General features: G+C 56.5%; 3 protein-coding genes across 5 annotated transcripts; 1 reads left to right on the forward strand and 2 right to left on the reverse strand.

Moving 5' to 3' along the window:
- Positions 1-1,607: 1,607 nt before the first annotated feature.
- On the reverse strand, positions 1,608-5,981 carry ANAPC2 (anaphase promoting complex subunit 2; the record flags this gene model as incomplete). 2 transcript variants are annotated; one of them, XM_083375278.1, is made up of 12 exons in its annotated part: positions 1,608-2,007; positions 2,261-2,496; positions 2,855-2,984; positions 3,236-3,439; positions 3,587-3,662; positions 3,909-4,050; positions 4,140-4,321; positions 4,431-4,548; positions 4,659-4,778; positions 4,882-5,056; positions 5,183-5,315; positions 5,398-5,981. In XM_083375278.1, 12 exons carry the CDS (start codon positions 5,979-5,981, stop codon positions 1,795-1,797), a joined length of 2,313 nt encoding a protein of 770 aa, XP_083231404.1. In that variant the 3' UTR covers positions 1,608-1,794. The 2 variants fall into 2 exon arrangements, with proteins under 2 accessions (XP_083231404.1, XP_083231403.1); XM_083375277.1 differs by having other exon boundaries at positions 3,909-4,053.
- Positions 5,890-6,678, forward strand: SSNA1 (SS nuclear autoantigen 1). Of its 2 annotated transcripts, XM_083375287.1 has the most exons (3): positions 5,890-6,131; positions 6,224-6,423; positions 6,506-6,677. In XM_083375287.1, the coding sequence occupies exons 1-3, from the start codon at positions 6,080-6,082 to the stop codon at positions 6,605-6,607; spliced, it is 354 nt and encodes a 117-aa protein (XP_083231413.1). In that variant the 5' UTR covers positions 5,890-6,079; the 3' UTR covers positions 6,608-6,677. The 2 variants fall into 2 exon arrangements, with proteins under 2 accessions (XP_083231413.1, XP_083231412.1); XM_083375286.1 differs by having other exon boundaries at positions 6,224-6,678.
- A 752-nt stretch (positions 6,679-7,430) lies between these two features.
- On the reverse strand, positions 7,431-14,289 carry TPRN (taperin). The gene is made up of 4 exons (XM_083375306.1): positions 12,493-14,289; positions 9,572-9,746; positions 9,101-9,219; positions 7,431-8,811 (listed from the first exon to the last, which is right to left on the reverse strand). The coding sequence occupies exons 1-4, from the start codon at positions 14,191-14,193 to the stop codon at positions 8,749-8,751; spliced, it is 2,058 nt and encodes a 685-aa protein (XP_083231432.1). The 5' UTR covers positions 14,194-14,289; the 3' UTR covers positions 7,431-8,748.
- Between the last annotated feature and the right edge of the window lie 1,019 nt (positions 14,290-15,308).

A 15,308-nucleotide genomic window follows, 5' to 3' on the forward strand; every position in this document is an offset into this window, starting at 1 on the left:
GCGTATCTTAGGTTGTTGATATTTCTTCCGGCAATCTTAATTCCAACTTTTGAATCATCTAGCCCTGCCTTTCTCATGATGTGCTCTGCATATAAGTTAAATAGGCAGGGCGAAAGTATACAGCCTTGCCGGACACCTTTCCCAATTTTGAACCAATCAGTGGTTCCATGTCCAGTTCTCACTGTTGCTTCTTGACCCGCATATAAGTTTTTCAAGAGACAAATAAGATGGTCTGGTACTCCCATCTCTTTAAGAACTTGCCACAGTTTGTTATGATCCACACAATCAAAGGCTTTAGCATAGTCAATGAAGCAGAAGTAGATGTTTTTCTGGAACTCCCTAGCTTTCTCCATGATCCAGCGTATGTTGGCAATTTGATCTCTAGTTCCTCTGCCTCTTCGAAATCCTGCCTGTACTTCTGGTAGTTCTCGATCCACATACTGCTGAAGTCTAGCTTGTAGGATTTTAAGCATGACTTTACTAGCATGAGAAATGAGTGCAATGGTGCGATAGTTTGAACATTCTTTGGCACTGCCCTTCTTTGGAATTGGGATGTAAACTGATCTTTTCCAATCCTGTGGCCACTGTTGAGTTTTCCAAATTTGCTGGCAGATTGAGTGTAGCACTTTTACTGCACTGTCTTTTAAGATTTTGAACAGCTCAGCTGGAATACTGTCGCCTCCACTAGCTTTGTTGTTGCTCAGCTTTTCTAAGGCCCACTTCACTTCACATTCTAGGATGTCTGGCTCGAGGTCAGTGACCACCTCATTGTGATTATCTGGGACGTTAAGCTCATTCTTGTATAGTTCTTCTGTGTAATTTTGCCACCTCTTCTTAATCTCTTCTGCCTCTGTTAGGTCCCTGCCATTTTGGTCCTCTGTCACTTACCAACCGGCTATTCTCCAGTCCCTTTTTCCATGTCTTCTTTTCCTCCTCAATGAAGTGCATCCACACCTCCGAGCCCTCTCAGCCAGACCTCTCCAGCTCCCCAGCGTCCGATTTCTTTTGGCCTCTCTGCCAGCCCAGCTCAGCTGCAATCGGCGCTTTGTGGCAGGCATTGGGGACTTCAAAAAGGCTTTGCTGACACTCGTGTCCACGAGCAACCGAAGCCCTCCTGGCCAAAAGAACCAGCACCGCTTCCCTTTTCCTTCCCAGAGCCAGTGGCCTCCCGAGGGCCGCATCGCAGCTCCTGGGATTCCCCGGAGAGGCTGAGGGGGAGACCACAGCCCTTGGCAAAGGAAGCTCCCCAGAGCTTCCTTCCTTCCCCCCCCCCCCTCCTCCAGTATCATGTCAATTTAAGAGGCTGTACTTGCTGGCAAGAAATATAATAAATAAATAAATTAATAATAATAATAATAATAATAATAATAATAATAATAATAATAATAATAATAATAATAATAATAATGGGATAAGGAACACACCATGTGTGGGCAAGGAAGGCCCTTTAGAACAAAGGGAGAACCCTCCAGCCAACCACTCCAGCCATGTCTCTCCCAATAGTCTGCAGAAGGGCTGGTGGGAAATGTTGGCAAGGAACCGAGTTGCAAGAGGGAGCAAGCCAGCCCGATTTACAGAGAAAAAAAAAACATCGCAGTCCCAATGGCTCAGGGGAAAACCACTTTATTATGAACCAGGAAACCCATCAAAAATAATTTGCTAGCAGTCCCTTGAGCTTTGTGCACACACACGCACCAGTGGCCACCTGCACCAAGGCAAGGCAAGGCAGCACAGCACGCCAGAGTCTGAGGGTGGCCCACATCTCTCAGCCCATCAGGGGCTGGAATGGACAACTCAGTTACAACTCTTGGGCAAGCGGTAGACACCCCCTGAGTAGCTGAGCTGCTGGTCCCGGACCTTCTTCTGGAGGAAGACCTGCAGCTCCTGGATGTCGATCTCAGTCACCATGGGGCCTGTCATCACAAAGATCTTCAGCATGCTGTGGATGCGCTCCAGGGAAAGAGACTCCAGGTTGGTCAGCATCGCCTGGATGTAGGTCCAAAACAGCTGCAAAGGGGTGCACAAGGACACAAACAATGGTGAGGCAGGGATCAGAACACCTGCGTGGTGGTGGCTGCTGAACAAAGCAGGGCTCTTGCTCAGGTGCCTCTGAGATTCTGCCAGCCCAGAGCTAGAAGGCCACTGTTGTGCCTGGACAAGGGCGGATCACTCAAGGCCAGTGCCTGGAGCCCGGCTGCCCTCTGGCCTTCCCTCCTTAGCCCTGGTCCATGGAGGGAAGCCTCCTTCCCCAGACCGTCACCTGCAGCTCCTCCTCCTTCTGATCCGCCTGAGAGGCCATGGCTGAATCACCCTCTTCATCGCTATCGATCAGCACCACCTTCTCGGCCTGGTCCTTCAGCTCCTCCTCGATCACCGTGAAGGTCCTAGGCGGTTCCTCCCGCAGCACCCCTTGTTGCAGCCAGAGGGTCATCTTGCGCCGCAGGGAGGCTGCTGGCACCTTCAGAGCTTCACTCAGCTCCTCCAAGGTCCATGTGCCTGCAAAGGAGGCACCCACCCTGCTTAGGGCCTCAGCTCGAGGGTAGCAGTGCCGCCTAAGGAAGGATCCCCAAGGAGGGACACAAGACTTTGGGGCAGAGGCAGCATTTTGCATTGGGAGGCCCAAGACTGGTTCTCCAAGCATGTGGGGCGAACAAGGAAGATCTCCTGATAGGAAACCTTCCCTCCTTCTACCTTGACACTGCCAAATGTGCGTCCCTCCGCACACCTGGCTCATGTGTCTCACGTGTACGGATACATACTGTATCTGCAGGCCCTTCCCTGGAAGACTAGGAGATCCCTTTGTAGGGGAAGAATAGAAGCTAGAGGCATTCTTTCATGGAGCCAGGAGACCTACTTTTGCCCTGGAAGTGCAGGATGACAGCTGCGTGCACCGGCGACACAGACAAGGAGAGCGTGCGGTCCGCCAACTCAATCTCCAGGTTCACCAAGCCCAGGTGATGCTTCCAGTTCAAGGTCCTCATGGCCTGTGAAGAAGCCATGAGGGAGCCTTATGGTTACTCAGCTGAAAGACCAGAAGCTCCTGGGTGTTGGCCCAGCCATCGCACCACAGGATGTCCTGGACGAAGGGAGAGGCAGATGGGAAAAAGGAACAGCCAAATCCTAGAAGGGAGCTAGGCTGAACCCGGAGGAGAGACAGGCGGCCTCCTTTATTGCTGGCTACCAGCTGTAGAAGAGGCCCCTGGCTGAACTTCCTTCAGACAGAGCTCTCCCCTACCTTCAGCTTTTCATACTTCTTTGCGTAGGCCTCCATGGCCTCCTTGACCTGCCCTGGGAGCTCCAGCTTCTCATCCTTCAGCGGGGGCCAGAACTCACTGGAGAGGATGATGGCCACAAGGCTGAAGGGGGGCCTTTCCTGCTCTGGCAGCTTCTGCTCCTCATCACGAATGTTTGCATTGATGCGTCGAGAGTCCGCCATGTCCTGTGTGGGAAAGGTGGAAGGAACTGGGATGTCCAAGCTCAGCTGGACAGGCCACAATGGGGCCTTTTTGTGGGCCCCTCCAGCCAAGTGAAATCAGCATTTGGAGGGACCGGGTGGTCCCGCAACGTCTCTATAGGCAGCACCTACTTTTAGCATGACTTCGCAGTAGTGCATCTGGGCCTCTCCAAAACGCAGCTTCAGCAGTTCCACGTTTCGGATTTCCCTAGAGCAAGAAGCAGCGAGGACCGTTGCCAAGGCCTCTGCTGCTCACAACACGGCCCGCACTTCTGCAGAGAAGACCCTCTACCGGCAGCTCATGCAGAAGAGTGGCCAGGAAGCTCCCCCTGCCCGCTAGGAGGACCCCCGCAATCCTCCCTATTCCCGGCCATCTGGCTCACACCTGGCTAGGCTGGGGCTAGGGCCCTGCTTCAGGAGAGTCTGCGCAGCAGGAGGACCCCTCGGGCCTTACCTCTCGGCGCTGTAACTGAATTGGTGCAGCAAGCGGTCAGCCAGCAGCGTGCGGTACTCATTGATGAAAAGGTCTTTGCTGCCGTAGATGCTCACCAGCAGGCTGATGATGTCTGAGGAGCGGCGCTTGGAGCTGGACTTCCCTGCTAGGAGGAGGAGGCATGTGGGCCAAGGCCGGGAGCACCGCAGGCCCGTCTCCCAAAAGGGCCTCCCAACCGCAGCCCCAGCCCACCTGGGTCGGCCTCAACCGGATCGGGCAGCCAGTCCTCGGGTTCGGAGCCGTCGTCCTCGCTCTCCTGGCCGTTCTCCAGCGTCACCGGGTCAGCTTTGGAGAGCTCGTTTGCCAGGTCAGCCGACCCCTCCGCATCCCCCGTCAGACCTGCCACAATCTGCCGCACGGTGTCCTCCCTGGTCCTGAGGTGGGGGGGGGGCGCAGTGGCTTATGGTCTATCGCCTGACACGGCATTGGCCAAAGCAAACCAGGGCAGTCAGGGAGGCGCCAACGCCAGCCGGCCCCTCTCACCTCAGGTATTTGCGGATGGGCTCACAGGCCACTTCCAGGATAACCATGGAAGAGTCCAGCTCCCGCAGGGCTTTGATGGCAGAGATGTAAAGGGTGATGATGTCTGAGGTGTTCACCCCTGAAAGAGAGGAGTGGGGGACCTAAATGCCAGATCCCTCAGGGACGCCAAGAGGAAAGGCGGGGGGGGGCTTTGGTGCTTCTTAAGAGCCGAGCGGCGCAGCCACCCACCGGGATGGAGGAGCCGCAGTTCCAAGGCGCTTTTCAGGGAGGTCAGGAGTTGCTGCCGCTGGTTGGTCCTTTCCAGGCAATACTTCAGGTCTTCCACTGCCGGCTTCGACTCCGGGAAATCTGCATCAGACACCAGAACAGCCCGTGGGACCGTGAAGAAGGGTGCCCGGCTTCGCGACAGGCCCGGGTGGAGCTGGGCGGGGGGCCTCCCAGCCAGGCTCACCGCGGATGATGCCAAAGAGCTCCTCGATGCGCATCCCGGCGTAGAGGCGGTAGAAGAACCTCTGGACGTGGCGCCGCCAGCGCTTCAGGCTGCTGCTGGCCGCCGGACTGAGCGGGGCCCCGGCGCGCTCTCGCAGAAAGACGCCGCCGAGCCAGCCGATCACCTTCTCGATCCACTGGGGCAGGGCAGAGAAGGCGCGACCCCTCAGACGGGAGGGTCAGCGGGCCGGGAGAGGTGGAACGGGGAGGGCAGGGAGATCGGCCGCCCTTCGCCCCCTCCCCGGGGACGCCCGCTCGCCTACCTCCTGGAACTCGGCGAGGAAGGAGCGCTCGTACTCGCCCCGGCAGCGCCGCTCCACGCGCTCCTCGAGCATCCCGTGCAGCACGTGGGTGACGGCGTCGGCGCTCACCCGCTCCAGCAGGTCCAGCTCGTGGCTGCGGGTGCAGAAAAGAGCCCGCTCAGAAGCCCCGCCGACGCGCGCCCGCCCCCCGCGTCCCGCGCCCGCCCGGGACCCACAGGATGGCGTTCAGCTGCTGGAACTGCTCCGTGGCCAGCGGGCACCAGCAGCGCTCCTCCCCGCAGCCGCAGCCCGCGCCGCCCGCCTCTTCGACCCCGCCGCTGCGCTGCCGCATGTAGATGCGGAAGCTGCGCCCGTAGAAGCGGCGCACGGCCTCGCGGAAGTCGGCGGGGGGCGCGGAGAAGAGGACGGCGCGCAGCAGGGCCCCGGCTCTCTCGCGCGGGCCGCCCCGGCAGCAGCGGCCCGCCGGCCGCGCCCACTCCTCCAGCAGGTCCAGGCCGCGCAGGTAGGGCTCCAGGCGGCGGCGCAACAGTCCGAAGGCCTCCAGCAGGCGCCGCGAGCACGGCGGCTCCCCCCTGGCCCGGCTCCAGAACTCGGGCGCCAGCCGGGCCTGCAGGTCCCGCTGCAGCACCTCCAGCAGCCACTCCTCCAGCTCCGCCAGCAGCCCGTGGCGCGCCAGCACCGCCGCCGCCGCCCGCAGCTCGGCCCCCGCCGCCGGGGCCCCCGCCGCCGGCCCCAGCCCCAGCGCGGCGGGCGGCACCAGGCCGGTGCTGAGGGCGTGCCAAGCGGCCGAGAGCTCCATCGCGCTGCTGGGCGCGCGGAAAGGCGGCCGTTGGAGGCGGAGCCGGAAGGCGGCGGGCAGGGCGGGCGGCGGCGAGAGCGGCGGCGGCGGCGGCGGCGATGACCCAGCAAGGGGCAGCGCTGCAGAGCTACAACAACGAGCTGGTCAAGTGTAAGCGGCGGGGGCGTGGGCGGCGGCGGCGGGCGGGAAGGTGGGCGTGGGCGGCGTTCCCGGGAGGCCCTGAGCCGCGGCACCCTCCGCAGGCATCGAGGAGCTCTGCGCCAAGAGGGACGAGCTGAGCCGGCAGATCCGGCAGGAGGAGGAGGAGAAGGGAAAGCTGCAGGGCGACCTCCGCGTGCTGACCGAGCGGCTGGCCCGCATCAACGAGACCCTGGCCCATAAGATGGCGTCGCGCAACGAGTTCGACAAGACCATCGCCGAGACCGAGGCGGCCTACATGAAGGTGAGACGCCCCCCCTCGACGCCCTCCGGTGCCCTCCGGCCCGACCCCGGCGTGACCAGGCACCTTTTCCGCCCCGCCCCAGGTCCTGGAAAGCTCGCAGACGCTGCTGAACGTGCTGAAGAAGGAAGCCGGGAACCTGGCCAAGGCCACCGAATCCAAGAGCCTCCCTGCCAAGGAGAGCTGAGGGGCAGCTGTGACTTAGGGAGCACCAAATAAAGCTGATGGGTTTCCCCAAAGACGCCTCGTGCAGCTTCCATTGTGGGGGGGTGGGGCAGAGGGCCCGGCAGGCTCCCCTCGGCCCTTTCCCTTTCACCTACCCCAGTCATGGCAAAGCAGGCAGGCAGCAAGAGCTGCATCACCAAGCAGGGGGTCCCATTGCCTGGCTTTCTTTGGGACACGCAGCCAGCCAGGCCCGGATGGGAGGTGGCGTTTTTATTTATTAAATTTATTTGCTGCTCATCTCGCAGTTCGAGGCAACCCTGAGCTCCAAGGGAAGTTGGTGTTACATTTGACTGATGTAATGTACACAAAGGGCTACTTTGCTGCCTTTGGCTGCCCGTGGTATCTCCGGCTCTGGAGCTAACTTGGAAACGGTGAGAGGTTCCTGCAGGGCAGGGAGCGAAGCACCAGGTACACGAGGCGGAAGCTGTAGCTGCAGCCATCCCTGGCGGCAGAGAAAGGTACATAGAAACAGCAAGGAAGGCTCCATTGGCACTCTCCCTGTGCCTTGTTTGCTCTGCCTAGAAGCAGGCTTGGCCTGGGCTTAATGAGGCCCAATTATTTTTGCCTAGTGAATAGAGATTTGTCTCCACCATCCAGCTTCCTTTTCCTCCAACCTTCTATGCTTTGAATCCAGCAAAATGGCCAGATGCTATAGGAATCTGCAACTGAAGGTTAGAGTTGGTAAGACAGGGATGCGACCGCAGGTTCATGTTGCAATTCTGCACACGCTGATATACCAGTTGCGTAAAATAGCCAAATAAATCACCCAACAACAGTCGTGAAGAAATCACTTATGTGGTTTAATGAACCTGGGAAACCCAGTGACATCATTCAAAGACAGAAGAGGAACATATACAGCAGTTTCGTTTCTCCAGCTAGATCCAGTGGAGTGTAAGATCAAAGCCCTAGCTTCCTCCATTAATAAACAAGTGCAAAATATACAACAGTGAATTAGCTTGCTTTGATTTTAGATACTAAACACACCTACTCTCCAGGACTTGGTCCTTTCACAGGAGACTTCATGCGGCCAAGCCCCGTACATAAACAACATTCTGCTCTTGCCTGGAGTGCTACTGAAATGCTAATGACAGTGTTTATACTCTGGTATCACAACCCGAATGTAGTGCTAGCCAATTAATCAGTATAATCCTCCTCCAGATGACCAGACCAGCTGCTTTCTGGAAAATATGATAGCAAAAGGTTATCATTGGAGAGGAAGGATCAGAGAGCCAGGAGTCTCCCTCCGTTCTCCTTGGATTCAGACTTAAGCGGAGTCCGAGTGCTGAAAAACTTGGCTCTAAGAGCTGGGCAGCGAAAAGCCCCCAGCTATGAAGCAGCACTTAGTGGCACCGCAGGTGAAGGATTGGCCACCTGACCTAGAGCTTCATTCAGACACAGTAACTCTTAAAGCCTCTGTTACCAAAATTTTGGATCTGGCAAGGAAAATATGTGCACCAAGGATCAGCTCAAAAAAAGACTAAGAATTACAAATTGCCAGCTTTCTACAGGATTCCGGTTGCCACAAGATGCATCTAAGAAACTGCTGCACAGCTGAGCTTCTGCACTATTTGGTCACAGAAATGCAAGCATCAGATTAGGGCACATATTTGAGATTGGCCCTTTGGGAACTGGAATTTTCTTTAAAGTAACAGAGTCCACTAGTACAGTTAGTCTGTTGAAGGCAAGAGTATTTGCCGTTATTTGCTCAGCTGAAAAACTCAGTGGCCGCTTCCGCTAAGTGTTTGGAGCAAGATTTCCCCAAGGTGAGTTCCCGGACAATATCTCCCATCAGGTTGCAGCTTGCTTGCTTGCTTGTTCAGCGCCAAGCTCATCGCTGAGCCACCTTGCGCGTATCTGGCCGGAGGGAGCAGCTAGTGGTTCAACAGCAATCTGAGCATTTGGCGGCCCATTCAGCACCTGGGCACCTCTGGCGTTTTTGTCTCAGAACAGGAAGGCTGCAGGTAAAAACCCCAAGCTGCCGAGGCCCTCCGGGGCATCTCAGTACCTGACCAGGGAAAAGAAGTTTGGCTTTGCGTGCCACCTTTGTCTCTGCTGGCGGAGCCAGGATGCCAAGGACATCTTTCTTCCGCCTGCGCTCAGGACTCAGAAGTAGAGGGCAGGTTCGCTACTGAAGTCAGACAGGTGGCTTTTTTCGGCAGGGGTGAGCTGTGAGGAGACAAAGAGAGCTGCCATGCTGCTTTTCTTCCAGAGAAGAGAGATGCAAGGAAGCAAAGCGCTGCGCCCCGCTGGCTAAAAAGGGCAGCCATTCAAAACTGGAATGAGGCTGATGCTGAGTCCTGCCTGTAGCACCAGCTTTCTTCTGAGCTGCTGCAGGTGCAGAACCTTGCCTGCTACCTCTGCTTTGTTGCACTGCAGACAGGTTTGCCACCCACCGATACCTCCCTGCCCCAAGGTTGCAGGCAAAAGGGCAAATGCACGCCTGCCCAAGTCTTACCATGACCCGTTGGGCCGGCTGGTCAGTGTCCTGTAGAAGGGCTCCAGTGCTTGTCTTGTGCTGTTGCTCCTGCCACTGGTCGAAGCCCAAGGAGTGCTTTGGAGTGTAACCTGACAGACCTATCAAAAAGGATGAGCGCCCGGAGTCAGAAGAAGCATAAGAGTAATATGGGATGGCATGGGCAGAGATTCCACTCTAAGGCTGGAAAGAGTTATTATCCTCTGATAAAGCTCTACGGGACATCAAGGAGGACATGAAAGTTTAAACTTTCTGAAATTTTTCCTTCTATCTCACTGGGGATGCTACTGTTTTAATGACAGGTGCTTAACATCTCCTGAATGTGGAAAGTGCTGGATAACAGCGTCGCTGCCTCGCCCAACTCCAGTTCCAAAAGTGATGTCATAACTGGGGATCTGCCATAGCCTCAAGCCAACATAGGTTTCGAAATAGGGTGGAAAATGAGAGGCTTACCTGAGTTGATTGGGTTGGAGTTGACCGTAGTTGGATGAGGAATGAGAAAGGCAGGCTTCTCCTCTACTTCTGTGGCATATTCTTCCTCCTCCTCCTCCTCCTCTACTACCAAGGAGCTCTCAGATGGATATTCAAACGTGGTTTGCAAGCTGGTCTCGTTGAAAGATATTTTCATCTGAAAGAACAGTAAGAAGCTGTTTTGCAACTCTACCTCAGGTTTCAGTGAGGTAAATTTCTAGCTTATTCCAGCTGGAATCCTTCAGTATTTTTATTTGATTTCTATAGGTGACAAAGTCCAGCGAAGCCTCATCTTTCAGTGGGAATCAACAGACAGACGGAGCACTTTTGAATGCTTCAGGAAGTCTCCCAAGAGGATACAAGCAGATTTATAGGCCACCTTGCCATATTTATTTATATCTCACCTTAATTATTTTTACAAATAACTCAAGGCAGTGAGGATATCCAACACACCTTCCTCCTATTTTCCCCACTACAACCCCGTGAGGTGGGTCGGACTGGCCAAACGTTATCCAGATGGCTTTCGTGCCTAGGGCGGGATTCAAACAGCATCACCTGCTTTCTAGCCTGGTGCCTTAACCACTAGGCCAAACTGCATAACTTTTGCTCCATTTTAGAAGCTCACCTCATCACCACCACAGTCAGGACTAAGAATCTCGTTTTAAAACAGCCACTTTAAAAATAAAGTAACTATGTTCCAAAAAAAAGCAATCAACAAAAAAAGAAACATCAACAGAGAAGCTAAGACTACAATGCTCACTTGGGCCCATTTCAATTTCAAGCATTGAAAAGAAAAAAGCTATGGAAAATACATTGCAAATGGCAGCCTCGCAGTCCCATTTACAGCCCCGTTTTGACAAGACAGAACTAGAACTTTCGCAAAGCCCTCTAAACACTCAGCTTAAAGCCTGTGAAACTGATTGGTACAACAAGCTTTTCCGTTTGTGTAGCATCTGCAGCATCTAATGGGAAACTATTTTTTCATCCTCAGTGCAGAAGCCAATATTTCCTTGGTTCTTACCACCACTTCCAGGAGCTCCGGGATCATCATTTTGCAATTCAAGTGCAAACAGAAACTGGGCCAAAATGCCAGAATGTCCCTGTGCAACAAAGAAGGCCCATAAAGTGATTGCCTTTTAGCCTGTAATCAACAACCTGAAGGATACTGCACGCAGAGCAGGATCAGGTGCCCCAGTTAAGATCCAAGTTTCAGACACCTCAAGAAAGTTTGCTTATATATATAAGCAAGCTTTCTTTAAGTGTCAGAAAATCTTGGTTTTTTAAAAAAAACAACAACAACAGCGCATGGCCAACATCCACAGCCCACCAACTTTTACAGCCTTGCACCAGTGCGGCATGGAGATTAAGATGGTTGACCAGGAGTGAGGGGTCTTGGGTCCAAATGCATCCTCAGCCCGGCCCCTCTCTTCCACCTTCCCTGGTTTACAGAGCTGCTATGATGAACTACAAGGGCAACTTGAACTCCAGGCAGAAAGGCAATCTTAATCACCACGAAATAACTGCAGTTCTTTGAAAGTAGTCCTCTTTGAAGTTGGCGAGCCATTTCCTGGTCAACAGGTAACCTGTGGACATAAATTAATTTCCAGGAAAGTTTTATTCTGACAGGAACACCATCAGGCCATGTTTAGCAGCTCTTCTTCCCGCAGCACCTTCCTATCAATGCCCCTCTATTTCCTTTGTTGACAGCAACCGGAGCTCCCAGGCCAAGAGCCAGTAAGTGACGAGAGCCTTGCAGGAGCTGGACAAAAGCAGCACCAGGGCTCCTCGGGGGCCGGTTTCCTTCCAAGGACTTTGAAATATAAAAGACCACCTCAGCCAGGAGGGGGGGGGAAAGCCCTTCAACAGCTGGAAAGGGAGGGGGAGCTCAACAGGCAACCCACTGAAGGGCCAAGAAAAATTCCCACTAGTCCTCAAAAAGATGGCACTAGGAAAAGAAGCCTCAGCATAAAAAAAAGAAAAGAAAAAAAAGATTTTGATAGCTAGGAAATAGCGCAGCAATGTCTCAAAGGAAACCAGAACTACACGGAAATATACACATAAATAATTACCATCTCTTCTCCTCCAGCCTGACTCTTGATATTGCATAATAATTTGATCGCTTGACCTCACTTTTCCACCCTGCATCTGCCACACCGTTAGAGGAATCTGCTTGGTTGGGGGGGTTGAAAAGTGACCCCAGCCTAGCACTGCCCAAGGTTGCTGATTAAGAGTCCTAAAACAATTGACCTGCCTCTCCCATCCGTTTCCAAGCAGGTGTAATCTTGCAGAACAGACGACTGTGAAAAGGTGGGAAGCCACCTCAGGCCTCTGCCGGGCCTCTTTATAAGTGTTTCATCTTGAGCCTTGAATGACGCTCCCCATCCTCCTTTCTCCAAGAGAAACTTTTATCCTCTAATAAAAGCACAACTGTACAAGTTCACTATTTTTTTAAAAAAAATCTTTCTAAACATAAACAATGCTTGTTTGGATAGGATCCAACACCAGTAAGTCACCAGTTGCCAAAATGCCACAGCACCGAAGCACCCAGGGACAAGGAGAGCCCCTTCCTTACATTCCACAAAGGATGGATGGAATCAACCCAGCGAGACCTTTCCAAGTTTTCGTTTGCTATTTCACACAGCTAACTCTGCACTCGTATTAAAGTCTGGCCTATTTATACCATGAGCTACTAGGGGAACAGTAGCACATTATGTTCCCTGGGCACTTGCAGGGAGCTTAATCCACCGTTGGCGTGAAGGGTTTTGAGCCCCTCTAGAGAAGGTAAGAGGTCAGGAGGCCCTACAGTAGTTGCCCAGCATTCTTTGGTCAAATCCTGCTCACCTCTGCACACTGCAAAAATCCAGTGTAACAGAAATAGGTCAACACAGGTGTCAACTAGTTACCTTTTTGCGCCGAATACCCGTTTTGCGCATGCAGGACTTATTGAGAGAAAGATAGCCGCCAACCACTTCGATCTCATTAACAGTGGGGTAGCGTTTTTTGATGGGACCCGATTCTTCCTGCTGGATGGCTCCCATCTGGGCGTCCCTTTGGCTTCTGTCCTCTTCCTCCTCCCCCAGTAGCCAGGCTCCGCCAAAGGGCTCCAGGGCAGCTGTGGGGGGCTTCCTTTTGGGCACTACGGTGAAGGTGCTGCTGCGAGTGACATAACCAGTGGAAAAAGGCCGGGACGTGGGCAAGACAGGCTCCGGCGTCTCCTGAGTCAGGGCACCTTCTCGGGGCACCTGGAAGCCCTCCAGCCTGGGGCTCAAGACTTTCAAGGGAGGCAGGGCTGCCACCAAGTCTTCATCTATATCAGTCACAGGCACCAGAGGCTCAGACGGGAGGGCCTCTCCGGGCCAAGAGGAAGGGGCTGCCCGGGGCTTCGGAGGACCAGGGGGCTCCGCTTTCCGATGGGGCACAAAGAGGAAGGAGTTGCGAGAGCCGAGCCGCAAGCTGGCCAAGGCGCGCGCCTGCAGATCGTGAGCAGGGATGGCGGCGAGGTCGGGCTTTGGGGCGGGGCGGATCTCAAAGGAGCAGCTGGAGCTGAAGAGCGGGCTGGGCCGGGGCGGACAGGCTGAGGCCCAGCTGTCCGGAGTGGCACTAGGCGGCGGCGGCTGTGGCGAGGCCTCAAGGGCGGCGGCAGCCTCGGGGTTTGGCTTCCCCGTCTCAGCTTCCAGCGGGAACGAAGCCGCGGGGCTCTGGGAGGATGGCACGGCTTTGGAGACGACAGCCGCCCCGCGCTGATCGGGACCGCTGGGGGAAGGCGGAGGGGAAGCGTCCTCCTCCACCCTCGCGCGCCCGCTACCGGGTGCAGAAGCGGTTGCGAGGCCGGGGCGGTGTCCCCGCGGATTCACCACGAAGGAGTTGGAGCCGATCTTCTGCAAGAAAATGCCGCCGCCGCCGCCGCCCTGAGCGCCGGGCGGGGGGTCCGGGCGGGCGGCGGGGGGTCCGGGCGGCGGAGGCACTGGCAGGGCGGGCTCCTCGCTCCCTCGCCTTTTCCCTTTCGCCGCGCGGTCGAACTTTTGCAGCAGCCGGCTGACCAGACCGGAATCGGAGCCGGCGGCGATTGGCGGCGCTTCGGGCTCGTAGACGACGACTTGGGCGGCGCGGATCTCGGTGACGGGAGGGCCGCCGCGGGCGAGCAGGTCCCGCAGGGGGCTACGACGGCCGGGGACGTCTCCCGCTCCCCCGCCGCCTTGCGCGGGATCCGCCGGGTCGCTCGACTCGATGATGAGGATGTTGTCGGCGCGGATGGTGCGGATGCCGGGCACGGCACCGTAGAGCTGGAGCAACTGCGCCAGGGCCGGGGACTCGGCGGCTGGCGAGGGGGCGGCGGCCGTCCCCGGGAGCTCGCAGGCGGCCCGCCGCCGCCGCCGCCGCCGCTCGCTCTCCAGGCGCATGAAGGGGTTCTCCCGCAGCGGGCCCAGACTCTCGGCCACCACCGTCCCCGCCTCGCGCCTGTCGGGGTCCTGGCAGGGCCGCGGAGCCGGGCCCCGGCTGTGCTCCAGACCCGTGCCGGCCGCCAGCTTGGCCCGCTTGCGCTCGAGAAGGGCCAGCTTCCAGGCCGGCGCCTCGGCCGCCGCGCCCTCCCGTAGGCTGCTCATGGCGAGCGGCAGCTGCGGGCGCGGCAGCCTCGCTTCCCTCCTGGCCGATCGGCCGCGCCGCCGCCGCCGCCGCCGACTTCCTGGGCCAGCCGGAGATAGCACCGCCCACCGGCCGCGGAGGAGACGCCCTGGCGGAACGGCCTCGCCGATTGGCTCTCGCGGCTTAGTCCCGCCTCGGCGCACGAAAGACGGTCTCGATTAGCCTATCGTGACCTCCCGGGGCGTTGCTGAATTTCAGCGTGGTAGCCGCGGCCGTCTCAGTCGGTACCGCCCTCCATTGGACGGGAGGCGGGACGGCCCCGCCCAGCCGATCGCGGGCTCCCATTGGCCTTTCCGCTAGGTAAGCGGAGCGCTCGCCGCTGAGGTTGTGGAACGGAATGCCGCTCTTTGGGCGGAAGGAGTTTCGGGCGCGGCACAGCGCTGAGCGGGAAGCCTCGCCCGGGCCTAAGGGCAACGTAGAAGCACGTCGAATGGTCCACGCGTCCCTTCCCACTCTGCTCCTGCGCAAGAAGCCCCGCCCTCTACGCGCAACGAGGTCTATTGGGCAAGAGTCGCGTCTTTTGGAGAACGTCGCCAACCATTGGTCGGGAGCCTAGCTGGGGATTCTGGGAATTGGAGTCAGGCCAGAGCGGGCCACCGGGGAGCGGCTTTGTAGCCTTTTCCTGCCTCAGCTGCGTCTCTTCCGTGGGCAAAACGTGCCTGAGATATGGTAGCGCTACTTTAGCTTCGCAGCCTGAGGACTTAGGGGCAGGGCCCCTCTGAGGCGCTTGCCCCGCCCCACCCCTTTTGTAGTGTATGCAGGTTTTGCATACACGTGAGGGTCAGTGAATTAAGGAGGTGGGGAGCTGGACAGCTCCGAGCAGGAACAGTGTTCGGCGGGAAGCCAGAACAAGGGGACAGCGTTCAGCGGGAGAGCAGGATTTAAAGGGATTGGCTGACAAGCCAGCAGGACGCTTGGATTTAACCCATTGGCCAGGCAGTTACCTGACCAGGTATAAGTGAGGGCTCAAATCCTTTGTTCCCCAGTTGGGCCATGTTCCTCAATAAAACAACTTAGCTCCTGAACCTGTGTCGCCTCTGATTCTGGAACCAACACAACACCATTCCTGCGTTTT

This window comes from Vipera ursinii (assembly GCF_947247035.1).
Source record: "Vipera ursinii genome assembly, chromosome: 16".
Taxonomy (NCBI): Eukaryota; Metazoa; Chordata; class Lepidosauria; order Squamata; family Viperidae; genus Vipera; species Vipera ursinii.